The 26,576-nt window shown below is 42.8% G+C and overlaps 1 protein-coding gene across 1 annotated transcript in view; it reads left to right on the top strand.

The window, feature by feature from the left end:
* The first annotated feature begins 3,995 nt into the window (after positions 1-3,995).
* The window catches only part of tcea1 (transcription elongation factor A (SII), 1), a 61,902-nt gene continuing 39,321 nt past the window's right edge, over positions 3,996-26,576 (top strand). Inside the window, exons 1-2 of the mRNA XM_080194227.1 lie at positions 3,996-4,254; positions 22,545-22,607. Coding sequence (XP_080050353.1) covers positions 4,180-4,254; positions 22,545-22,607 — 138 coding nt within the window. The 5' untranslated portion in view covers positions 3,996-4,179. The remainder of the gene's footprint in view (positions 4,255-22,544; positions 22,608-26,576) is intronic.

A 26,576-nucleotide genomic window follows, 5' to 3' on the forward strand; every position in this document is an offset into this window, starting at 1 on the left:
AAACACAAGTCTGTCTAGTACTGGTTATTGTATTTCATCAATATCTGCTCCCTTCTTGCAAAGATGGTTAGGTGCATTGGCTTTTCTAAAATTCTCCCTCAGTGTACCCAAATAGGCACCGGAATGTGACGACTATGGGATTTTCACAGTAACTTAATTGCAGTGTTAATGTAAGCCTATTTGTGACACTAATAAATAAACTTTAAACCGAAAAGGAACCTATTGTTTGGTTAAGTTTTTTTTAAATTTAAGTTTGGTTGGCAATGTTGAACTTCCTCAGCACAGGCTTTACCGTGTTCCTGTCTCCAATTACAGCCTAGCTAGCCCATGTGGAGTAGACATTGACTGCTTCTTCCCCATTTCTGAGAAATGTCACCACCTGTACATGCTCCAAGTCCTGGCCAAACTTTGTCGCAAGAGCACTGTTTTCTCCAGTTTGCTCCTATTTCTTCCACTTCCTTGCAGTGGTAACACAACACTGTTTGATGGCATCATGCACGCACACTTTATTTCTTTTAAAAAAAACACGCTGGCTAGCAATGTGTCTACCAAAGTAACAAAAGACACTCGTTTAAACAATCATTATCATTGCTGCCAATAGTCCATCATGCAAACCAGCCTCCATTCCTTGACTCTGTCTACACTTTCTGCTGCTTCAGAAAAGCAGCCAGCATAATTAAGGACTCTATGCACCACAGGCATACTCTCTTCCATCTCCTTCCGTGGGGAAGAAAAGATACAAACATCTGAGGTCACGTACCAACTGACTCAAAACAGCTTCTTCCCTGCTGCCATCAGACTTTTGAATAGACCTCCTTTATATTAAGTTGAAATTTTGCAGACTTGATTGGCCAAATGGCCTCCTTTTGCACTGCAGGGATTCTATGAAATTCATCTTTCTCTACATCTTATGATTGTAACACTACATTCTGCATTCTCTCCTTCCCTATGTACGGTATGGGTGTAATTCTGTAATCTGTTGTTGGGAAGCATGGAATGGGCAAGTGCAACAGTAACGGCCTACTCTTAATGAAGACCTGTGCAGCACACGACCTCCTCATCACCAACACAACCTTCTGTCTGTCTACCCGTAATGAGATCTCCTGGATGCACTCCAGCTCTAAGCATTGACATCTTATCAACTATGTCACTGTCAGGAGAAAAGACAGGCAGAATGTCAGAGTAACCAAGGCCATGTGTGGTGCTGACTGTTGGACAGATCACAGGCTCATTGTCTCCAAAATGAGGCTCTGCATCAGACCCAAGAGGCAATCACAAGGAAGCAAGGTTATGAAAAGAATCAATGTGGCCAAGCTAAAGAACCCCAGCGTAGCTTCAGCACTGGTAGAAGACTTAGAAACCAAGCTTGCTGACCTACATCTCACGAGTAGTGCTGAGGGCAACTGGGAACACTTCAGGGATGCTGTCTGTTCATCTGCACTGAAGATGCTCAGGCCTTCTACCCGCAAGCAGCATGACTGGTTCGATGAGAATGATGAGGGGATACAGGCTCTACTTATTGAAAAGCACCGTCTTCATCATGCCTGTAAGAGTGACCCATCATCAGTTGCCAAGAAAAACGCCTTTACCAGTGCTCGCAGGACAGTCCAGAATAAACTGCATAAAATGCAGGATGCCTGGCTAAGCGCCAAGGCAGATGAAATACAGGGATTTGCAAACAGAAACGACTTGAAACAGTTCTATGAAGCCCTCAACACTCTCTACGGACCTCAATCTCTCGGGAATTCCCCCCTCCTGAATACAGATGGTACAACTCTCATTACAGAGACGGCTCAGATCCTGCAGAGATGGGCTGAACACTTTGAAGCCGTCTTCAACAGACTGTCATCTATTAATGATGAGGCGATAGACAGGATTCCCCAGGTCGATATCAACCTGGGGTGACCCACCGGTAGTAGCTGAGGTCACGAAGGCTGTCAGCCAGCTATCCAGTGGCAAAGTCCCAGGGGGAGACGCCATACCTGCAGAGATCTATAAAGCTGCTGGTCCTGTAGTTCTCGAGAAGCTCACCAAGTTGTTCTAGTCCTTTTGGAAGCAAGGATCCATTCCTCAGGAACGGAAAGATGCTTCCATCGTACACCTCTACAAGAGGAAGGGCAATCGGCAAGTATGCGACAACCACTGAGGAATCTGGCTGCTCTCCATCACAGGAAAAACCCTCGCAAGAGCACTGCTAAATCGGCTGGTCACTCATCCGGAACTGGGTCTGCTTCCAGAGTCACAGTGTGTGTTCCGCAAAAGTCGCGGGACTATTGACATGATTTTTGCCGCGTGCTAACTTCAGGAGAAGTGTCAGGAGCAGAATTGCGAGCTCTACACAACCTTTGTTGACCTCGTGAAAGCCTTCGATACTGTCAACCAACAAGGCCTGTGGAGGATCATGTCAAAGTTCAGCTGCCCCCCCAAATTCATTCAGATAGTACACCAGTTCCATGATGGCATGATGGCCAGAGTACTGGATGGCAGAGAATCCTCTAAGGCATTCCCAGTCACCAATAGCGTCAAACAGGGCTGTGTGCTTGCATCCACACTGTTCAGCATGATGTTTACTGCCAAGCTGAATGATGCCTTCACCAACGGTGTTGCTGGAATCAGCCTCAAGTACAGAGTGGATGGGAAGCTCTTCAACTTGAGGAGACTTCTAGCTATTACCATAGTGAAGGAGACTATTCTGAGAGAATTCCTCTTTGCTGATGACTGCGCGCTGTATACTGGTTCAGAATCAGAGATGCAAGTCAGTATGGACAAATTTTCCACAGCTTGTGACAACTTTGGACTCAACAGCAACATTAAAAAGACCAAAGTCATGCACCAGCCTGCTCCTCATGCACCGTACACAGAACCCATAATCACAATCAAAGGACAGAAACTACAGGCAGCATCCTCTCCCAAGCAGTGACTATTGATACAGAAGTTAACTGCAGAGTAGCAAAGGCAAGTTCTGCTTGCGGTAGACTGCGCTCCACTGTGTGGGAACATTGAGGAATCAGCAGCACCATGGTACTCACTACCCTCCTGAAAGCCTGTGAAACATGGACTGTGTATCGAAGGCATGCAAGACAGCTCAATAATTTCCACATGACTTGTCCTCATAGAATATTACGCATCAGATGGCAAGACAAAGTATCAGACATTGAAGTTCTCTCTGGAGCAAGTCTGCCATCAGTCCACACAGTGCTGATGAAAGCACATACCCAGTGGGCAGATCATGTCATCCATATGCCAGATGAGTGCATACCCCAGCAGCTCCTTTTTGGGGAATTCTCTGCAGGAAAACGCTCACATGGAGGGCATAAACGTTACAAAAACGCACTCGAGGCCTCCCTGAAATCGCCTGACATAGACACAACCACCTGGGAAATACAGGCACAAAACTGCCCTACCTGGCGTTGCCTCATCCACAGGGGCTGTCAAGCTTATGAAGCAAGGTGCAATGCTGAAGCACAACTTGAGCATGAGGTGCACAAGTCCAGAGCCACCAGCGCAACAACTACAGTGCCTACACAAGTCTGCCCAATATGAGCCAGGGCATTCCATGCCCGAATTGGCCCAGTCATCTTCAGACACACCGCATCCAGCCTCAAAATGACTAATGGTGTTGAGATCCTCATCGACGACGACGAATGAACAACATGTACAGTCTGCTTTGTCTGTATAGCGTGCAAGAAACAATACTTTATTCTAATCCATGTGACAATAATAAATCAAATTTGTGGCAATAGCTCTTTAAATAGCAAGCAAAGTTGTGGGAATGTCAATGATTCAATAAACATAAAAGACAAGTTAAGTGGGAGTGAATGGTCTGCGCAGTCAAGCCGCTTTATCACACACACAAACCAGAGCTCCGCCTGGCCTGATCAGCTGCTGCGAGATCACATGACAGTGCCTCCAGGCCCGTGATTCACACGTCAGCTTCCGACAGTGGGGGAGGGGAAGCCTGCAGCATCAGAGCAGCTCGGTCCATCGATTAGCCGTGTCTGCTTGCGGCGCTCCCTCTATTTACATGACGGATTTTCCACTGCTTTGGGCTTTCTCTCTCTCTCTCTGTGAGTATTTGGCGCTTGCGGCTGCCGCTCAGAAGAGCCGGAGGGATTTTTGTTAATCGGGGGAAAAAAAATCAAACACTACCGTCTGGCCGGTTGCGAGCGGGTTGGTGCGATGAGTAAAAAGGAGGAGGAAGATATTGTTCGAATTGCGAAGAAGATGGACAAGATGGTGTCGAAGAAAAGCACGGTGAGCTGTTTGGAGGCCGTTTGCCTTGTAACTGTCAGAGAAAGCCGGGCCCTGCGCGCGCGCCTCGTTCCTTGGTTTCCCCCCGCGCGCCACCTATCCAGCCCGCGCGTCCCCACCCCTACAGCGATTGGAACGTTCTCCGGCCCCCTCGCGCGCTTTCCTCAATAATTGGAACGGGCTTCGCGCGCTTCCTGTAATAATTGGAAAGTTCCTCAGGCTCCCTGCGGGCGCGCGCCACCCACACAATCGTTGAAACGGATCCTGGACACTTCGCGCGCTTCCCTCAATAATGGAAATGTTCCCCAGAGCGCGCCACCCACACAGTCACTGGGATGGTCCCCAGAGTGCCACTCTTGACAACCCGCCCAGTGCTGAGGGCGGCATACACCTCCCGCCTAACAATCAACAGCGGCCGGCCCAGTGTGTGGCTGACAGCAGAGGCTGAGCTGAGCTCGATTGTTGGAGTTTTCTGTGTGTTCCTGCTACCTACTTTCACTGAACGCAACAATGGGTAGAAGTTTTCCAGTCACTGAATATGACGGGTTTCACGTGTCCCCAATCGAAATGCATGAATAGATGGGTCCCCGACCATTTACACTAAAACAGAATCTCTCTCACACAATGAATTATGGAGACTCACTGATCTGCAATTGTATCTGGCGTGCATGGGCGTTTCTATTAAAATCGTGTGTCTTTTTTTAAATGTAATGGTCAGAATAGAAACTAATTCAGGCACATTATTTTTCTCTGATCCAATGCTGAATTTGCAGCTTTTACCAAACAGTTGGCAGAAATGGACAACTGCATCAAACAGATTTTTTTAAAAAGGCTGCCCGTGAAATGGGCAACTAATCATGGTATTAATAGCTTGGACGTTCGAGAGTCGGTAAAAAAATTATAGGTTGTTATCAAGGTGTTAAGGGCCAGAATGTAAGAGCCAGAGTAATTGGGAATCCCAGCAATTTACTATAATTTCCATTAAGGAAGACTCCGGTACTGAAAAGGGAAAAAAAAATTTGTTCAAATTAAATTGTGCAGGTAATTTCAGAGCATAAATTGACCATTATTTGGTGGTGCATTTAGTATCATTGTGCTGTGCCCAGTGATCATGGGAGGGCTACCTGCAAATTATCATAGAATCCCTACGATGCAGAAGGAGGCCACTTGGCCCATCAGACATACATCGACAACAATCCCACCCAGGACCTATCCCCTTAACTGCATGTATTTACTCAGCTAGTTCCCCTGACAGGGTCAATTTAGCATCGCCAGTGCATTTAACGCTCAAATTTTTGGACTGCGGGAGGAAACAGGAGCACCTGGAGGAAACCCACGCTGACACGGTGAATGTGCAAACTCCATACAGATTGTGATCCAAGGTCAGAATTGAACCTGGGTCCTTGACGCTGTATTACTGGAGCATCATCGTGTGAAAATTCAGTAAGTGGTCACAGAATCTACCAAATTACAAGCACAGTGAATAAAAAATAGATTGCTCAAGTTAAAGGAGAATAAAGGACAAACCATTTATATCATCCCTTCCATGAAATCAGAGTGGACAAAACACTTCATAGCCAATTAATTAATATTGTCACTGCAAATACAGAAACCATTTTGCACAGAGATCAATTAGGTATTACTCAGTGGTAGAGCCCTTGTTTCTTGAGCAGAGGATTGAGGCTTCAAGTCCCACTAAGAGGCTTGAAGGTAAATAATCATTTGGCAGTACAGAACTGTGGAATCCCCACAGTGCAAAGGGATGCCATTTGGAGCGTGCACCAATTATCCAAAAGAGCACCTTACCCAGGCTGACCCTATCCCCATAATTCGCACATTTACCATGGCTAATCCATATAACCTGTACAGACGTGGGGAGAATGGGCAAATGCCACAGACTGTCATTCAAGGTTGGAATCGAACCCAGGTCCTTGGTGCTGAGGCACTATGCCACCATGCCACCCTACAGAACTCGAGTGTTGCTGAAAAAAGAGACACGTCAGAGCTTTATGTCCTGCACTCATCAGGGCACTTCACAAGAATACCAACATTAAGTGGAAAAAAACGTATCTCTTTCAGAAAGACTTGAAAACATAATTTACATTGATTATTTATGGCAGTACTGAGAGGGTGCTGCATGTTGGCGATGCCATCTTTTGGATGAGACATTAAACATACTATTATCTCAGGTGGCTGTAAAAGATCTCATGGAATTACTTAAAAGAAAAATAGGAAGCATTTGGTCTTTTGGCCAACATTTACTACTCAACCAACATCAGTAAAACAAATGATCACAAACTACTCAGCTGATCTCTGAATAGTGTGCTGAAAGATTTTATATTTGTCTTTGGTGCAAACAGGTTAATCTATATTAAACTTCAACTGAGACAGTACCTTCAGCAGCCACTCCGTATTGTTTTAATCATATGGTTAAAACATTCAGTCGCTTCCAATGACGCCTGAATTGGTGCAGCTGATATTGTGTTAGAACTTCTCGTCATGGTGATTTTTTTGTGAGAGATGACTGTTGTGGTGTGGGAATTGGTCTCCTTAGTACTTGACAACGCACAGCAAAAATATGAAATTCTTCATAGACCTCAACCTCGGATTGAGGGTCAGCTGACATGAACATCCAAGGAAAAAGAAATCATGGTCTCGTTGTATTCCTGAATGTGTTCTAAACAACTGGGAGATCTCCTCCCTGACAAATGTTAGAAATGTGGGTTCCTTCAAGAGTAAATCAGGACTAGTTTCAGACAGAATTGAGAGGAGATGATTGCATTAAGAGCTGGCATTTTCCCCCAGTGGGGGAGGCTTTGGGACATTGCAAGAATCCAGAAGGGAACGGTAGAAGTCGGGTTTGTACTGAACTATTATATCACAATGAATCAGCAAAATGTCTTCTGCTGCCTAATTTGGGAAATGGATATCCACCTATTTAACATGGTAGCAGAGGTTTGACCTCAATCTCTCCAGGTGGGAAGATAAAGAAAACAGAAAGCAATCCCTGTTTCTGACAGAAGTAAACCTCCCAGTGGCTGTTAAGGTGAAATGCTGAGTCACACTGCAAGTTCAGAAACTATGGTTACCCACCAGTCTTTCTGGAATTGGAACCATTTGAGCAGTGGCAGAAGAAAGTGGAGATGTTGACTCAGGTCACTCCTCCAGCAAGCAGGAAACAAGGAATGGCTTAGGTCTTGTTGTTACCGGAAAGAAACAAGATTAGAAATGAAGTATTTTTAGAACTGAATGTAACTGACTTGGATACTGAAGATGGTTTGCTGATTCTACTGCAATTTATGGGCAGACTTTACAAAAATGACTTGTTAGAAGCAAATGAGGCATGGTCAATATTTGATAAATTTAAGAAGATGGACAATTAGTCTGCAGAAGAATAGGTCATGAATTTTTGAGAGATTATATAAAGTACTGAAGAAATTCAATCCAGACATTCTGGAGTGTTTAGATTATTAGATGGGTAGATTTTGGTTTTGACAGGCGTTCAGTTTTCTGGTGAAGATCCTCTTCTTGAACATATGACCGCTGCTCTTAAAACAAAAAGGGGGGAAACTATAGTTTCCAGCTTCCTTGCCAAGAGATGCTGAAAATTCTGCAGTGGGACATAGAATGGAGCACTCCATGGTTACTGATCTCTAGGGGCTGAATTGTGGATGCTTGTACAGAGAAGAAATTGCTCGAAGATACCCTGAGGTGGGTTGTACTTTTAATAGGTTATGGAGCAAGGTAAAATGCAAGACTGGGGTGATGGCCGTCAGTGGCAGACACACCCCAGAAATAGATGGGGAATACTTGCGAGGTGCTTTCGATGTGACTCAAAATATCATTGTAAGGAGTTGTCCAAAATTGGTATGCATCAATATCTTTTAGGAGAAAGTGAACCTCAGAAGTGAAATTGCAGGAAAGTGTCATTTCATTAGACCTCATGTGGTTTGGAGTAACCATACCGTTATTGCAGAGTAAGTCCTTGGTGAAGAAAATGAAGATGCGTTGGACACAGAGAATCACAGCACGGTCTGGTAACATGGTGAATATACAGTTCACTGAATCCGGACATCATTGTATTCTGCTGAGGAAACCGGGAATTTTCCATCAAGAAGTATTGTTGACCTCTGGAGTAAAAGTCTGGCAAAAAAAAAGAGAATCATCTGGAAATTGCATGAGCAAGTTGCCCAACCTTCATCACAAAACTTAAAGCTGCAGCTAAAGGATGTCGAACTGTGGATAAAGTATATGAATCCTTTGTAGAACAGGTCACATCTTGACGTGATATGTTTTAATGTTGAAAAACACCACCAGGCCTGGTTGCAAGTTTTTGCAACAAAAACAGATAATACTGGAAAATCTCAGCAGGTCTGACAGCAACCTCAGGGCAGAGAAGAAAGCCAATGTTTTGAGTCTAGATGACCCTTTTGTCAGTGCCTTAATGTAAGCCTACTTGTGACACTAATTAATAAACTTTACAATGTCTTCGGCCTAATTTGGTAAATAGATGTTCACCTATTTAACACTCCCTGATAATTTGAAGCATTTATTTATGAAATACTTCACCAGGACCAGAATTTCCTCCTATTTGTTTACCATATGACCACAACAGCTATATATTGTTGTGGAGAAATACAACCAGAAATTGGAGGACGAGTTTTTAGACAGTATAAAGAAGTTGTAGCCTCTGGCACTACAAGTAAATATGGAAGGTTGTTGCAAAAAGACGATGTGGCCAAAATATCTATGAAATGGGGCAAATACATCATATTCTGTAGCATTCTGTATCCCAGATTTTCCGTTAGTATAGAAATGTTTGGTCAGGGTCTATACAACTAGCTTTTCTACTTAAGAGCCTCCCAAAGCTGCAGCTGTCATGCCAAAGTTTAGTAAGGTGTGGAACAACAGCAATCTGATGAGAACACCAAAGTGCAAGTATTAGGTGTCTGGGACTATAAAGGTTAATGTAGAACTGGTGAAACAGTGCTGCTGATACTACGATGTAGAGCATCATGTGTGAATAATAATGAGTCTGGTAGAAGTCAGCATACCTAGTCAGGACTGTATAAATATGTATATTGTTATGTTATTAATAAAGTTATTGTTCAACCATTCAAGGCTCTAAATCTCTTTAAGAAACAAAATGCAACCTTACAACATCTACCAAGTTTGCATCCTTAGTGCAGTCATACAGTGGTGACATCTGGACAACATATGCTAAGCAGTAGAAAAGGCTGAATGGTTGCCACTTTCAATGTCTTGGGGCATATTCACAGTATTTCATGTCAGGACACTGCCATCAACTTGAAGGTCCTGGAGTATGCTAATCCCATGAGCATATACTTGTTTCTCAGCCAAATACCCATGTTCATTGGATATTTATTTATTTAGTGAATGCAAAGTACCTAAGCCAAGCAGTTTATTCCGGTCCTGCTGTGATGGTGCGCACAGGCCTACGCTGAGTCTCTGGATTGAACGCTCTTCTATGATGGGATGCATAGTTTGCTCTCTCCCAAAGGAACATAGGGGGCTAGCACTAATGCCCCATCAGTGGTGATTGGCCAAGCAGGGGCTGTGGTCGGTCCCAATCATGGAGGGTGGATTACTCTTCCTGTGGAAGGTTGAAACCACATAGCTGTTGGGTTGAGTTTGTGACCCAACAAGTACTTGTTTGTTGTGTCCAGTGATTCCCATTCATTTGGCCAGGTGGAATTTGTGTTGAAGTCTTGTGTGGGAAGCTTTTTCTGGATCGGTCTTCTTGATGGGAGTCATACCTTGGGTGGGCTGAATAGATCAGCCTGAAGTGACAGGTGGGAGCATTGCAAACATTTTCTACCATTTTAGTGGGTTGATGAATATGTGGAGGAGTGATGCTTACCAGGACAAGGAGCCATGGGAGCGGTGTTGAAAGTTGTGTTCTAGTGATGATACACTGTTTATTAGACAGATGACAGCCATACATCCATGGACTACAATGAATTGGTCACTAGGTCATAACCTGCTGGGTGTCCATCCACCACAAAAACAGTGGCAAGCAAGATATGAAGATAACAAACATTGGTACAAATCACTGAACCTATGTCTGTGATCTCTGGACGCTAACTGGAGGGCTATTGGAAAAGACAAGATGAAACGAGAAGCTCTGCTGGCTGACAAAAGCCCAGAATCTTACCAACCTACTGTCGTCATCGGCAGAAAATTGGCAGAATCTGCCATGCCAGAGTGCAGTTCCTGAGCCGCACCAGGCAATGTTCAACACAGAATTGATCACCAAGGCTCAAACCATCACTCTCCTGTGGTTCTGGATTCAAGTAGAAACTGATGTGATTAGTGGTCATCTTGCATGACAAAAGGCTGCCAGAAGAAGATGTGAGAACCGGATAATGACCAATTTATCGTAAATATATTGGTCAGACGGTTAAATATTTTCATTGTCTTGTGTACCATTAAAGAATATTTGCATAAACATCCACGACTGTGTCTGTGCTAGACCACGTTTTGGTTCTGGCTGGGTGTAAAATGTGGTGAAGTTTGAAAATAGCATATTGGAACAGTCCAATTTGAAAAAAAGTTAAAAGCATGGAGGTAATATTTGGGTACGCCTTTAGCAGTGATATATCAGTGGAACTCAGTTTCCATTAGCGCTGTAATCCTTGGATCAGAAGCTTGTGGATTCAAGCCCAAATCCAGGAGTCGAGTGTACAATCGAGACTAACAATGTTCTGCATAATGAGAGGACCTGTTTTTTGGTTGTGCTTTTAAATTAATGCTGCATTTGCTTACTGTCTTTTTTAAATAAAAGTTTATTCCATCCTTAAAATTACAAAGCTAATGCTTAGAATGGCCCAGGCAAACCCAAATCCATTTTTTAACTTTTGGATTTTCAAATTTGCTAACAACACCACCATAAACAAGACAGAGTACAGGAATCAGATAGAGAATCTGGTGAGCTGGTGTGGCAACAATAACCTCTTTCTGTGTCAACAAAACAAAGGAGATTGTCATCTACTTCAGGAAGCATAAATGAGAGCATTCTCCTGTCTACATCAATGTGGATGAAGTAGAAAGGGTCTAGAGCTTCAAGCTTAAGTGTACAGATGACCAATAACCTGTCCTGGCCCCCTCATGCCAACACTGTAGTTAAGAAAGCTCACCAATGCCTTTACTTTCTCAGAAGACTAAGGAAATTTGGTATGACGGTCACCAACTTTTACAGATGCGCCGTAGAAAGCATTCTTTCTAATTGTAGCACAGCTTGGTATGGCTCCTGCTCTGCTCAAAACAGCAAGAAACTACAGAAGGTCATGAATGTAGCCCAATCCATCACACAAACCAGCCTCCCGTCCATTGACTCGGTCTACATTTCCCACTGCCTCGGCAAAGTAGCCAGCATGATTAAGGACCTCATGCACCCCGGACATTCTCTCTTCTGTCGGGAAAAAGGTACAAAAGTTTGAGGTCACATACCAACTGACTCAAGAACAACTTCTTCCCTGCTGCTGTCAGACTTTTTGAATGGACTTACCTTGCATTAAGTTGATCTTTCTGTGCACTCTAGCTGTGACTATAACACTATATTCTGCACTCTTTCATTTCCTTCTCTATGAATGGTGTGCTTTGTCTGTGTAACATGCAAAAAATAGTATTTTTCATTGTATGTTAATATATGTGACAACAATAAGTCAAATCAAATTCCTTGTTTGATGAACCAAATTCCAATTGAATCCATTTCATGGACGGCAGCTGCATAATTAAGGACCCACACACCCCGGACATTCTCTTTTCTACCACCTTCTGTAGGGAAAAAGACAAGTCCAAGGTCACATACCAACTGACATGAGCACAGCTTCTTCCCTGCTGCCATCAGACTTTTGAATGGATTCGTCTTGCACTAAGTTGAGCTTTCTCTACACCCTAGCTATGACTGTAACACTACATTCTGTACTCTATCCTTTCCTTCTCTATGTACAGTATGCTTAGCCTGTAGAGCATGCAAGAAACAATACTTTTCACTGTATACTAATATATATGACAATAATAAATCAAAATCAAACAATATCTAAGTTGACAAAGGTATTACATCCCTCCTTGGGCTTCACCTGACACTTGATCTTAGCCAAAAGACCGAGTGAACATGGTTTCACCTCTGCTAGGTTGCTGTCTTGGGTGAATAGTTACGATCCAATAACCCTAATTGAAAAATTGTAAGTATTAAATCAAATTTCTTCACTCCATTGACAACATCAACAACGGACTTCGGTTATTTTTCTCATATCTTGTGAAAACTGCTATGTTTTCCCTGAGTAACAACTTTGATTCAAAATGATTTAATTTGGGTTATCCCGAAAGTGCGATGTTGCACTCCTTGTTCTTTGAAGCTACTAATCGTAATGTTACCTTGTCCTTTAACACCAGTTAAACAGAGAATGTTTTCTTTGCTATGTAAAGTGATTTGTTAATAAAGGATGGTTCAATATCTCACTGCATGTATAATCACACCATTAATCACATTGATTTCCACTTGAATCCAGAACCACAGAAGTATGAAGGCTTCCTCAAGCAGATGTAGCCCTGGAGGTTATGTCGCAGCCGTGACCTTAAATCAGTCGCCAACACTAGATCCTGGATCCAGCCTTGGTGTATTAGCTGTCCTAGCCCAATATGCTATATAAATCTAAAACCTTAACTTGGAGGTGAGGGTGATTGGATTCACTGACTTTAGAAAAGAAGTCTTGTAGGCGTAAACTTGGATCTGTTTGTAAAGGTTGTTTCTAAGTGTTTATTGTTCCAATTTGTCAAAAACAGAGAGAAAACATCCATAACCAATCACTCTATTAATAACTTCAGTTGGCATCAGTTTCAATATGAGAAAATGTGCAACCGATTCATGACACCAAAGTTTGCAGTTGATTGGTAACAGTCACAAGTTCAGTGCAAATTGCACCTCACTTCCTGAAACATTGTGTTTAGTCTGCTGTCCTAGATGTTTATGGAATCTAGATGCCTTTGTTGAGGCAGCTTAAAACAATGGTAATATTTTATATTTTGTGTTTTTTAAGATTCAATTTGAAAGGAAGTTTTATATAGGTAAAAAAAGAAATGTGCCTCTGCATGAATTTCTATTACAAAATGAGAAAATTTGGCTGGGATTTTCCACACACCCCCATGGCATGTTTCATGGTGTCACAGGCAGCCCACCGCTGTCAACAGCACTTCATGTACTATGTAGCTTCCGTCACCAGGAAACCTGTGGCAGGGGTTTGCCATAGGTGGTCCTGGAAGATTGCACTAGCAAGAATGGCCATCATTTGGATAGCCTTATGGCCAGTGGTTCTCATTGTACTCTGCCAATCTGAAGCCATTAGATGCAATGCTGTCAGACAATCTATTTTTATTGTGTGAGAAGTGAGTAATTATTCTGTTTTAAATGTTTAAATAATATAAGCGTTTTACTTGTTTAAATTTTCAAAGATAATAGTGTGTAATTGCTCTAAATATATTTGCCCAGATCTTCTGATCTCTGAATTGTCAGAGACAGAACTTATCAGGGAGATGCACAAAGGGATTTCTTGGAAGTCCCAGTGCAAGGATCTTTGTTGGAATTGGCTGGGAAGTTTGAATTGCAGTGAGAAATTCTAAGACCCTCCAAAAAAAAGTCTCCAACTAGAGACTTCGGATAGTTCCAACTCACTTACCTGGATGGTTACCAAGGAAATGTAAGACAGGAAAAAAACACATCTAACTCTTGGATAACTATACAACTGACCACCCTTGACTCTTATCCATCACCCTCAAACCCAAACTCACCATTTTACCCACCCTCCGACATAGCTAGTCACCCTCACCACTCAATCACCTCACTTACACTTATTCAGATGTTCTGGAGCTTTTCATTTATTGAATTAAAACTTTTAAAAATACGGCAGTGAGTGCTGTAAAAGCCTTGGCTTCATCCAATGATTGTGCAGTATGAAGAAGGATTCCCAGAATAATTACACTGTGTTTCAGAAATCCAGGCCAGAAATATGGAGCTCATGGCTTATGTAAGAAAAGTAAGATTGGCATGGCAATCCACTGGTGATTGCCACTCCTGAAAAGTTGGCCCATTTGTTTCTACTGAGCTCTGTCTGTGTACCGGTGGATGAAGGGTATCTGTTGGTTTATATTTTGAAGTATAGTTTGACACTTCATATATTCTTCTACCTACCTAAGACAAGAGATCATATGGTGGTGTGTGTTAAGTTCGAAGTGAGCCAGATTACTGTGGTAACACTTCTTCATTTGACTCTGAGTCTCACTGCATTTACCTGGATATCGAATTGGTAAATCAAGTACAGATTCATGGAACATTCATGATCCAATTAAATAAATGTTCAATTACACTTCATTATCTTGCTTAAAGCTAATAAAACTTATCATAAACATTTAAATATATCTGCAGATTCACAGTGGAATGGCAGAACATGTATTCAAGTATATTTAAGAAAACACCAGTGCTCCAAATCTCTAACTCCGTAGCTAGCTTTGGAAATCAGGCATACTGTGCTTTACTGAAGCAGAGTTTAAATCTGCATGAAATCTGTGGAGCATGAGGCAGTAGATTTCCTCAGGGTTGATATGTTACAGCACAAATAATGTGAATTTCCTTTTCACTTTCTGCACACAGATGAAGTTCAAGACTTTCATTTCAACTGCAATACACCACAAATCTGGCTAATTAATGGTTATGGTGTATTAGTTCATTTGGAGTTATGTGCTGTGGCGATATGAACTTTTACATGCATGTTGTACCTGGAGCTATGGATAGTGATGGTAGAGGCTCCAATGTTCTTTTGATTAAAAATAGCAGGCCTGGAATCTCTCCTCCTCATACCACCTGCCATCAGTGTGTTGGATGGATTTTCAAGTTGATACTTGATCTGTTTGGCCACTTCACAAACATACCTTCCTTGACCATCAGGTCCTGGGGTGGGACTCAAACACAGAGTGCCTGGCTCAAGAGGCAGGGATGTTACCCTCTGTACCACAAGACCTCCTGGTTAATTGAAACTCTGCTTCAGTAAACCACAGTGTGTCTGATTTCCATAGCTAGCTACTGAGTTAGAGATTTGGAGCACTGGTGTTTTCTTAAGTATGCTTGAATACACGTTCAGCCATTCCACTGTGAATCGCAGATACATTTAAATGTTTATGATAAGTTTTATTTGATGTTTGGGAAATATGAAGAGACTGTAGATTGATGTTGAATCAAACTACTCTTTTTTTTTTCTCTTTCTATTCATTTGCAGGATGTGGGTATTGCTGGCTCGGCCTGTGTTTATTGCCCATCCCTAATTGAGAAGGGACTGTGGTGATGACCTGCCGCCTTGAACTGCAGCAGTCCCTGTGGTGTATCAAGTACAGTTGCAGTGTTATAGTTGTGGATTTTATAAAATATTGTTTGAATTGGCAATGATTAATTTTATTTAATAAGGAGTTAAAACTGTAATTTAAACAAGGTTAGCTAGTAATGTGAAAAAGTATGTGCACGTGACCCTTATTGGCTGGCTGATAGGGTTTAAGGACGAAACTTGTCTACAATAAATGTTTGGTTGCAGTCTGTTTGTTTATCTCACAAGGCTCTGAAAATATAGAATGAGATCTTCTGATTGCAGTGTAAGTTGCCATTAGCAATACAATTTGAAAATCTAAACTGCAATGTACTCTAGCATCTGTAGCATTACTCTCACCTACTCTTAATTTGGAATATGTTGGGTGGGATAAGAACATAAGAAATAGGAGTAGGCCATCTAGCCCTTCGAGCCTGCCCCGCCATTCAATAAGATCATGGCTGATCTGTCGTGGCTCAGTTCCACATTCCCGCCCTCTCCCCATAACCCTTAATCCCCTCGCTTATCAAAAACCCATCAAAATTGGCGAATGTTGACTGGGGGAGCGCGTTGGAAGGTAGGTCTGCTGAGGAGCAGTGGAGGATCTTTAAGGAGATCTTTCTTGGTGCTCAGCAGAAATTTATTCCAATGGTTAAAAAGGACCGTAGGAGGAGAGGTAATAAGCCGTGGATAACGAAGGAGGTGAAGGAAAGTGTTAAATTAAAAGCGGAGGCGTTTAGAGTAGCTAAGAGTAGGGGGTGAGAAGAGGATTGGGAGAGGTTTAAATGTCAACAAAGATTGACAAAGAAGTTGATAAAGAAGGGTAGGAGAAACTATGAAGCTGGGCTAGCGCTTAATATAAAAAAGATAGCAAGAGTTTTTATAAATATATAAAAAGGAAGAGGCTGGCTAGGGTGAACGTCCTCCCAAAAAAAATTCTTAAGTGTTGAAGTTGCGTAAGAACCAGAATAAATCCTGCTGGTATTTTTAGCAGGATTTTCAAAATGAATCTTCCACACTCTGTGCACTGCAGAGTGACCCAGAGAAAATCTAGCGAAAAATCAGTGGGCAGGGCTTATTCCCACTGGAGAGGCCAGCTGTATAGCGCTGAGCGGGCTACTGCGCATGTGCTAGGATCTTTCAGCGCCGAGATTGGCACATGTACCATATCCCTGCACTGCTGGCCTCCCAATCGCTGGCTAGCCCTATGACCCCACATTGCTGGCCCCCCCCGCCCCACCTCTGTCTCTCCCCCAGCAAACCCAGTCACCCCACGAATGCTGACCTTCTTCCTCTAACACCGATCCCAATGCAGAGTGGCAGCAAGATCCCCACCATAATGATCTGATCCCTTCCTCCTTTCCCCCTCACCACACGTAGGTCCTGCACCCTTGGCAGTGCCAAGATACTCCTTGGGCATTGCCAGTTTGACCCTTTGGAGTGCCAAGGGGCCAAGCTGGCAATGCCCAGGGGCACCCCTGACCACCTGGGGCCTTGTTTGCCCCTCCCCAATCACTTCAGCAGGGTCAGGCCGCCAGCTCCCTGCAAATGGGGAGCTATTGTAAATCCTGCTGGAGTGAAACACTCCTGGGCAGGGGGGTGGGGGGGGGAGCTAGTGGGCCAGGAGACTTCAGTCCTGGGCCTGCTAATGAGATGTAAATTGTAATTTCAATAAATTAATTATACAGCTGCCGGAGTCAGCCACAGTGGCCAGTGGTAAACCGCTAAACGGCCTCCACTTGAATCTCCCAGCCCGCTGCACTGCGAGAGCTGAGAGAATAGTCCCTGTATTGTTTTAGTTGCTAATCTGAGCTAACTAATTTGATAATACTTCCAGGGAAGTGGTCTGAATAGATTGCCTGGTTAATTGGTAGCCATTATTATTCAAAGCTTTTAGATTGACAGCAGCTTGGCTCTTTCCTCTTCTTTGCAGAGGCCAGTTTATCTTGAGGTCAGGAGAATCCACATCAATTGACTGCCAATACTTAAAAGATTGTTCAGTTCTGATCCAGTGTTTATATGAAATTGGAGGTCAGGAGGCTATTGGACACTTGCGTCAAATGTAAATTACACAAATAAAAATAAGGTGATAGCTTGGGAGTGCATTTGCCCAGGTGACAACATTGAATCAAAAAGTAACAGTGCTCCTTTCAGACTTACATTAACCAGTGGACAGCACTATGAACTGCTAATCCAGCGAGTGTCGAATGTGTATTTACACTACAAATTTGTGTTTCGTCTGAGCCAGAAATTACAGCCAGCATTTAATGTCCTTGCTACATAATCCTAGCATACTTGGTATCTCATTATTTTGTTTTGCACTTAAATTGCGTATACATCAATTAAACTTCAAATTATTCAGTTCTGAGAAACATCTGCAATTAAAGCTATGTGACTATACGTGACTTTGGGCAGCATGGCGGTTAGCACTGCTACCTCACAGCGCCAGGGACTCGGGTTCAGTTCCAGCCTTGGGTCACTGTCTGTGTGGAGTTTGCACACTCTCCCCGTGTCTGCGTGGGTTTCCTCCCACACTTCCAAAGATATGCGTGTTATGTCGCTAGGCCAAGCTAAATTGCCCCTTAATGTCAGGGGGACTAGCTAGAGTAAATGCAAGGGGTAATGGGGATAGGGCCTGGGTGGGATTGTGGTGAGTGCAGACTCGATGGGCCGAATGGGCTCCTTCTGCATTGTAGAATTCTATACCTTTTTTCTTTACAGATTGTTTCAATAAAATCTGAAACCTGCACTTAGTCTCCTAGTGTGTGACTGAATAATTTTAGTCTACTTAGCCTGGTTGTATAAATTATATACTTATTGATGCTATCATGTTTATTTGATAGCTAAGACTTCAGCATCTTACCACATGATAACCCACTTCATCCTGTTAATTCAGCCAGTGTCAACATTTTACCCCATCTTCAACCCCAACTAATTTCGTAGAATTATAGATGCCTTGCAAGAGGAAAGCTTAAGACAATACAGAGAAGACGCTGTCTACTTCGATGAGAAGAATGGAAGAGTAAAATATTACTTAATTAGAGATAGACTAACAGAAAAAATTAGGTGTCTTTGTTCCTGAGTCAAAAAAAGCTAGTGTACAGATACAACATGAATTAGGAAGGCAAAATGAAAAATTGATCTCAATGGCATGGGCTGTTCAGGCAAGAAGGATGGAATATAAGTGTAGCGAAAGTCTTACTACAGCTGTGCAGGGCACGGGTGAGACCACACCACTGTACTGTGTACAGCTTTGATCTCGTTTTAAAGAAGGATAGATTAGTGTGGGAAGCAGTTCAGAGAAGGCTCACAAGGCTGATTCCTGAGATGAAGGTGTTATTTGATGAGGAAAGGCCGAACAGATTGAACCCCTCATTTTCAGAGTTAAGAATGAAGTGTGATTTTAGTGAAACATGAGATTCTGAGGATGCTTTTCAGGCTGGATCCTGTGACGATGCTTCACTTTTTATAGGGAATCTGGAACTGCAGAACAGAATGACGGACTGCCCACTTCAGACTAAGATGAACATAGAACATTACAGCGCAGAACAGGCCCTTCGGCCAACGATGTTGCGCCGACCAATTAAAAAGCAATGACCCTCTAACCTAAACCAATCCCTTTCCATCCATAAACCTATCCACGGATCTCTTAAACGCCCCCAAACTAGGCGCATTTACAACTGCAGCAGGCAGGGCATTCCAATCCCTCACCACCCTCTGGGTAAAGAACCTGCCTCTGACATCCATCCTATAACTACCACCCCTTAATTTAAAGCTATGCCCCCTCGTGCTAGCTTTCTCCATCCGAGGGGAAAAAGGCTGTCACTGTCCACCCTATCTAAACCTCTAATGATCTTATATGTTTCAATAAGGTCCCCTCTTAGCCGCCTTCTTTCTAACGAAAACAACCTCAAATCCCTCAGTCTCTCCTCATAGGACCTCCCCTCCATACCAGGCAACATCCTGGTAAACCTCCTCTGCTCCCTCTCCAAAGCCTCCACATCCTTCCTATAATGTGGGGACCAGAACTGCACACACTACTCCAAGAGCGGCTGCACCAGAGTTTTGTACAGTTGCAACATGACGCTGCGGCTCCTAAATTCAATCCCCCTACCAATAAATGCCAAGACACCGTATGCCTTCCTAACAACCTTGTCTACTTGATTCCCAACTTTCAGGGATCTATGTACACATACACCTAGATCCTTCTGTTCATCCACACTATTCAGAGTCCTACCGTTAGCCCTATACTCTACACATCTGTTATTCCTGCCAAAGTGAATTACCTCACACTTTTCCGCATTAAACTCCATCTGCCACCTCTCAGCCCAGCTCTGCAACTTGTCCAAGTCTCTCTGTAAACTATGACACCCTTCCTCACTATCTACCACACCTCCGACTTTGGTGTCATCAGCAAATTTACTAATCCACCCAACTATACCCTCATCCAGATCATTTATAAAAATTACAAACAGCAGTGGCCCCAAAACAGATCCCGGAGGCACACCACTTGTAACCGAACTCCATGACGAATACTTACCATCAACCACCACCCTCAGTCTCCTATCTGCTAGCCAATTCCTGATCCAATTACCTAAATCGCCCTCAATCCCATACATCTGCATTTTCTGCAGAAGCCTTCCATGGTGAACCTTATCAAACGCCTTACCAAAGTCCACGTCAACTGCCTTACCCCCATCCACCTCTTTGGTCACTTTCTCAAAAAACTCAATAAGGTTAGTAAGGCACGACCTACCCTCCACAAAACCATGCTGACTATCTCCAATTAATTTATTACTCTCTAAATAACTATAAATCCTATCCCTAATAATTTTTTCTAAAACCTTGCCCACAACAGAAGTAAGACTCACCGGTCTATAATTCCCGGGGAAGTCTCTGTTCCCCTTCTTAAACAATGGGACAACATTCGCTATCCTCCAATCTTCTGGCACTATACCTGTGACCGAAGACGACCTGAAGATCAGAGCCAGAGGCTTTGCAATCACCTCTCTTGCCTCCCAGAGAATCCTAGGGTAAATCCCATCCGGCCCAGGGGACTTACCTATTTTCAAACCCTCAAGAATATCTAGCACATCCTCCTTATCAACTGCAATACTGTCCAGTTTACAACCCTGTAACCCAGTGTTCTCCACAGCTACATTTATGTCCCCCTGCGTGAATACCGAAGAGAAATATTGGTTCAGTGCCTCTCCAATCTCTTCCGGTTCCACACATAACTTCCCACTGCTGTCTCTAACTGGCCCTAATCTTGCCCTAACCAATCTTCTGTTTGTAACATATCTATAGAACACCTTAGGATTCTCCTTAATCCTATCAGCCAGTCTTCTCATGTCCTCTTTTAGCCCTTCTTAACTCACTCTTTAACTCCCTCCTAGCCAATCTAAAGCTTTCTAATGCACTACCTGAGCCCTCAAATCTCATCCGGACATAAGCCTCCTTTTTCCTTTTAACCAGCGAATCAACTTTTTTAGTGCACCACTGTTCCCTAGCTCGACCATTTCCTCCTTGCCTGACAGGGACATACATATCAAGGACTCGCAGTAGCTGCTCCTTGGAAAAAAACTCCACATTTCGGACGTTCCCAGACCCTGTAGTCTCCTAGTCCAACCTATGCTTCCTAATTCTCTCCTAATAGCCTCATAATTACCCTTCCCCCAGCTAAAACTACTGACCCTGAGGTTCATGCCTATCCCTTTCCATCACTAAGGTGAACGTAACCGAATTGTGGTCACTATCACCAAAATGCACTCCAACTTCCAAGTCTAACACCTGGTCTGGCTCATTTCCCAGCACCAAATCCAATATAGCCTCACCTCTAGTTGGCCTATCTACATACTGAGTCAAAAAACCTCCCTGCACGCTTTGTGCAAAAACTGACCCCTCTAATGAGCTAGAGCTATAGCTATTCCAATCAATATTAGTAAAGTTAAAGTCCCCCATAACAATTACCCTATTACTTACACTCCTATCCAGGATCGTCTCCGCAATCCTTTCCTCAACCTCTCTAGAACTTTTAGGAGGTCTATAAAAGACTCCCAACAGGGTGACCTCTCCTCTCCTATTTCTAATCTCAGCCCATACTACCTCAACAGACAAGTCCTCATCAAACTTCCTCTCTGACACTGTGATACAAAGGAGGAGGGATTTCTTCGGTCTCTGGAATTCTCTTCCACAAGAGAGCAGTGGAGGCCAAGTCACTGGATATATTCAAGGCTGAGATAGGCAGATTCTTGATCTATAGGGGAGGCAAGGTTATGGAAAACGGAGTTGAGGCCAAGATCTTATTGAATGGTAAAGTATGTTGAAGGGGCAGGATAGCCTGGCCTGGCCTATCTCCGCTTCTTTTTCTTATGTTCTTGTATTCTTAGGATAGTGGGAAAATTATATGAATCACTGGAATGGTCTAAGATATCTGAAAGTCATTCTGGACCTGAAAGGTCTCTATCAAAGCTGACCAGATGTGTAGAAGAGGAGCAGAGCCATTTCAAGTTGTCATCTTGAGGGCAATTGGGAGTGGGTGATAAATGCTGGCCTTGCCAACAACTCTTGCATCTCATGAAAGATTTTAAAGAAACAATGATCCTGGTTCAGTTCTTCCATTATTCTGATTCGGGCACTTGTGATAAAGTACTCTTAATAAGTACTTGAAAACAATTCCCTGCTATCTGGTTCACCGATAAGGTGAATAATTTCACAGCATGACAAACCAAAGCCTTAATTCAGAGTGGAATCCAACAGTGCGAAAATACTTGTTAACATGACCTTCTGTAGTCAATTATCAATTAATATGATCCTTAAGCATTGGATATGTTCATTACACTTTATAACCTGACTTTGGCGAATGGGTGATTATTGAATCCCTTCGTGTTCTTAAAGAAGATTTCTGTGTTGTTTTTACAGATTGGAGCCATGGACTTGCTGAAGGAGTTAAAGAGCATTCCCATGACTTTGGAGCTATTGCAGGTAAGATGTCTTGGGAACAAAGTTTTTAACAAGAACTGCAGGAAATCAATAATAATTTATCCCCATGTCTGGGTATGACTGCCAGTGTGCATTGAGCATAATAATGGGCCTAATATTTGCATTTCATTTCATTCTGCCCTATCTGTGGTGCTTTGTCATTTAGCACTTTTGGCTTCACTTTGTGAAACTTTCTCCTTAATCCCCTCCATCTTGTTGTCACACCTCCCAGTCTCAGTGTAAAATCCTCTGCTTAACCTTTTTTAGTTTTTCATGGTTTGTGGGCATTATTGACCAGCCTGGCATTTTTATTTCCCATCCCTAATTGCTCTTGAGAATATGGTGGTGAGCTGCCTTCTTGAATCACAGTAGTCTGTGTGATGTAGGTGCACCCACAGTGCTGTTAGGGAAGGAGTTCCAGGAATATTTTTGACCGAATGGCTGTGAAGGAGTAACAATACATTTCCAAGTTAGGATAGCGTGTGGCTTGGAGGGGGACTTGCACAGAACTTGATGTTCCCATGTATCTGCTGCCCTGTCCTTCTAGGTGGTGGAGTTTGTAGGTTTGGAAAACAGTGTCAGAGAAGCTTTGGTAAGTTGCTGCAGTGCATCTTGTACATGATACACACTGCTGCCACTGAGAGAGAGGTGGAGAGAGTGGATGTTGAAGGTGCTGGTTGAGGCACTTATCAAGCAGCTTCTTTGCTCTGGTGTTGAGCTGCTTGAGTTTTGTAGGAGTTGCACTCATCCAGTAAGAGGAGATTCCATCACATGGCTGACTTGTGCCTTGAGATGGTGCACGGGCTTCAAGAGGTGAGTTACTTCTGTAGAACTTCCAACCTTGGAGTGACATTATTTATATGACTGGATTAGTTGAGTTTCTGGTCAATGGCAATGCTCAGGATGTTGATAATGGGGCATTCAGTCATAGTAATGCCATTGAATGTCAAAGGGTAATGGTTGAATTCTCTCTAGTTGGAGATGGTCATTGCCTGGCATCGTGCAACACAAATGTTATTTGCTGCTTATCAGCCCAAGACCAAATGTTGCCCAGTTCTTGCTGCATTTGGACATGGACAGCTTCAATACCTGAGGAGTTGTGACTAGTGCTGAATACTGTGCAACATCAGTGAACATCCCCATTTCTGACCTGATGATGGAAGGAAGGTCATTGATAAAGCAGTTGAGGGTAGTTGGGCCTAGGACACTACTCTCAGGAATTCCTGTAGTTATGTCCTGGGACAGGGATGATTTTAAATTCATTCCATGGGATGTGGGCATCGCTGACTAGACCAGCATTTATTGCCCATTCCTAGTTGCCTTTGAGAAGATGGTGGTGAGCTGCCTCTCGATCCTGTGATTGACCTCCATTAACTGTATCCATCTTCCTTTGTGCTGGGATGATTCCAATCATAAGACATAGGAGCAAAATTAGGCCACTCGGCCCATCGAGTCTGCTCCACCATTCAATCATGGCTGATATTTTTCTCATCCCCATTCTCCTGCCATTTCCCTATAACCCTGATCCCCTTATTAATCAAGAACCTATCTATCTCTGTCTTAAAGACACTCAATGACCTGGCCTCCACAGTCTTCTGCAGCAAAGAGCTCCACAGATTCACCACTCCCTGACAGAAGAAATTCCTCCTCGTCTCTGTTTTAAAGGATTGTTCCTTTAGTCTAAGGTTGTGCTCTCTGGTTTTAGTTTTTCCTACAAGTGGAAACATCCTGTCTACATCCACTCTATCCAGGCCTCATAGTATCTTGTAAGTTTCAATAAGATTCCCCCTTATCCTTCTAAATTCCAGCGAGTACAGACCCAGAGTCCTTAACCGTTTCTCATATGACAAGTTTTTTTTCCCAGTTCCCATTGATTCCAGTTTCTGCCCGGTCTCCTTGGTGCCACACTTGGGCAAGTGCTGCCTCAATGTCAAAGATAGTCACTTTTGACTCACCCCTTGAGTTGAGCATGTTTGGACCAAGGCTGCAATGAGGTCAGGAACTGAATGGCCCTGCCCTGTCTATGTCTACATTTGCTTCCCTTAACTACTACCAGTCAAGTACATTTTTGTCTTGGGATGAATCTCGGAACGCTTTTTACTCCCTTTAAAAGATGTAATTTAACTTTTCTGTGGTGGCATAAAATGGGTGATAGCGAATTGGAAATCTGTTTTACGTTTCTACAGATTTTTAAAATTCCTGTTGAAACCAAGGAAAAGTTAAATGAGGAGAGCTGTAAAAGGTTCTTCAAATTTGCTATCACCCATTTTACACTCTTGCGTAAAGTCAAAATCAAATCCATAATTGTTGAGCGCAAAAGGATCTATATTTACAACCTAATTTTTCAATTAGTCAGTTCATAATTGGAGATGCCATTTTACCAAGAATCACTCTTTACTTTAAATGCATCAAAGTCTTTTATGATATTGTCCCACCAGAATCTACTGAATACTACTGTGAGGGCTTTGAGTCAACCATGTAGCGTGGGACTGGAGTCACTTGTAGGCCAGACCAGGTAGGGATGGCAGGTAAAGGCAAAATATTGCAGATACTGGAATCCGAAACAAAAACAGAAAATGCTGGGGAAACTCAGTAGGTCTGACAGCATCTGTGGCGAGAGAATAGAGCCAACATTTTGAGTCAGAATGATCCTTTGTCAGGGCTGAAGCTGAAGGATCACCCAGACTTGAAACATTGGCTCTTGTTCTCTCTCCACAGATGCTGTCAGATGTGCTGAGTTTCTTCAGGGATGGCAGGTTTGTCTTTGTGAACCAGTTGGGTTTTTATGATCGTTTGGAACCTTTCATGACTATTTCTCCTGGTGCTAGTTGACAATTGTCTTGATTTACTGAATTCAGTTTTACAACTTGTGTGGGTGAGATTTGAATTTATGACCCTTGGGTTGCCGGTCCAGTACTATAACAATGAGGCTTCTGTTCTGTTTATGCTGATCAGTGATTTTCTTTCTCAGTGAGTCTTCATAGATTATGATAAACCAAACTATTTGAACATGGTGATAATTAATAAAATTCTGTGTTTTCCATTTGCAATGACAGGAGTGCACTGTGAAATCAATGGATTGTTTATACACAAGGAGCAAACAAATAATTAAATGATGAAAGTTCTCAATTTCTTGATCCAGGGTTACCTGGTACTGAGTTAGGATTATGCGCATTTGAGGGTGTAACTGGCTGTTGAAAACCCTCCGCCTTAGAGTTTGCTTGTATCCAATGAATCTTTTAATTATTAGAACTCTTATAACTATTTCCAAGCTTTATCTCATATTGAACTTTTACAATTGCATGAAAGAGGTAGCAGGCAGATAATCTGCTAGAACTCCAACAACAGGTTAAAAGGCAGTCAGGTGTAAATTGAAGTATCTGTCTTCATTGACACTACTATTAAGTATTGTAGATGTTTACAGCACAGAAGGAAGTGGGATGATGAAGGAGAAGGAGGCATGATCTGTAACTAATGAAGGAAGTTAAGGATGGTGCCAAATTGAATGAAAAGGCATACAATTCTGCAAAGATTAGTGGTAGGCCAGACGATTGGAAACATTTTAGAAGCCATGAAGGATGACTTAAGGGGGGAAATTAGAACACGAGTAAAATAGCAAGAAAGATAAAAAAAATTGACAGAGCTTCCATAAGCATATAAAAATGAGAGTAGCTAGAGTGGAATTAATAATGGAAATAAGGAAATGGCAAAGGCTTTAAACAAGTATCATGGTAGAAGACACAAATCACTCTAAGAATAATATAATAGTCAAGAGGAAAAAGAGAAGGAGGAAACTAAAACAGTCATGATTATTGGAGAAGTACCAAGAAAACTAAAGGCAGAGAAATCACCAGGACCTGATGGCCTACATTCTCGCAACTTAAAGGAACTGGCTGCAAATATAATGTATAATAAATTTATTAGACTTGTTTGAGTGGCACAGTGGCTGTAGAGGTAGTAAATGCATTGGCT

This window comes from Carcharhinus amblyrhynchos, chromosome 8, assembly GCF_965287045.1.
Source record: "Carcharhinus amblyrhynchos chromosome 8, sCarAmb.v2.hapA, whole genome shotgun sequence".
In the NCBI taxonomy this organism is placed as follows: Eukaryota; Metazoa; Chordata; class Chondrichthyes; order Carcharhiniformes; family Carcharhinidae; genus Carcharhinus; species Carcharhinus amblyrhynchos.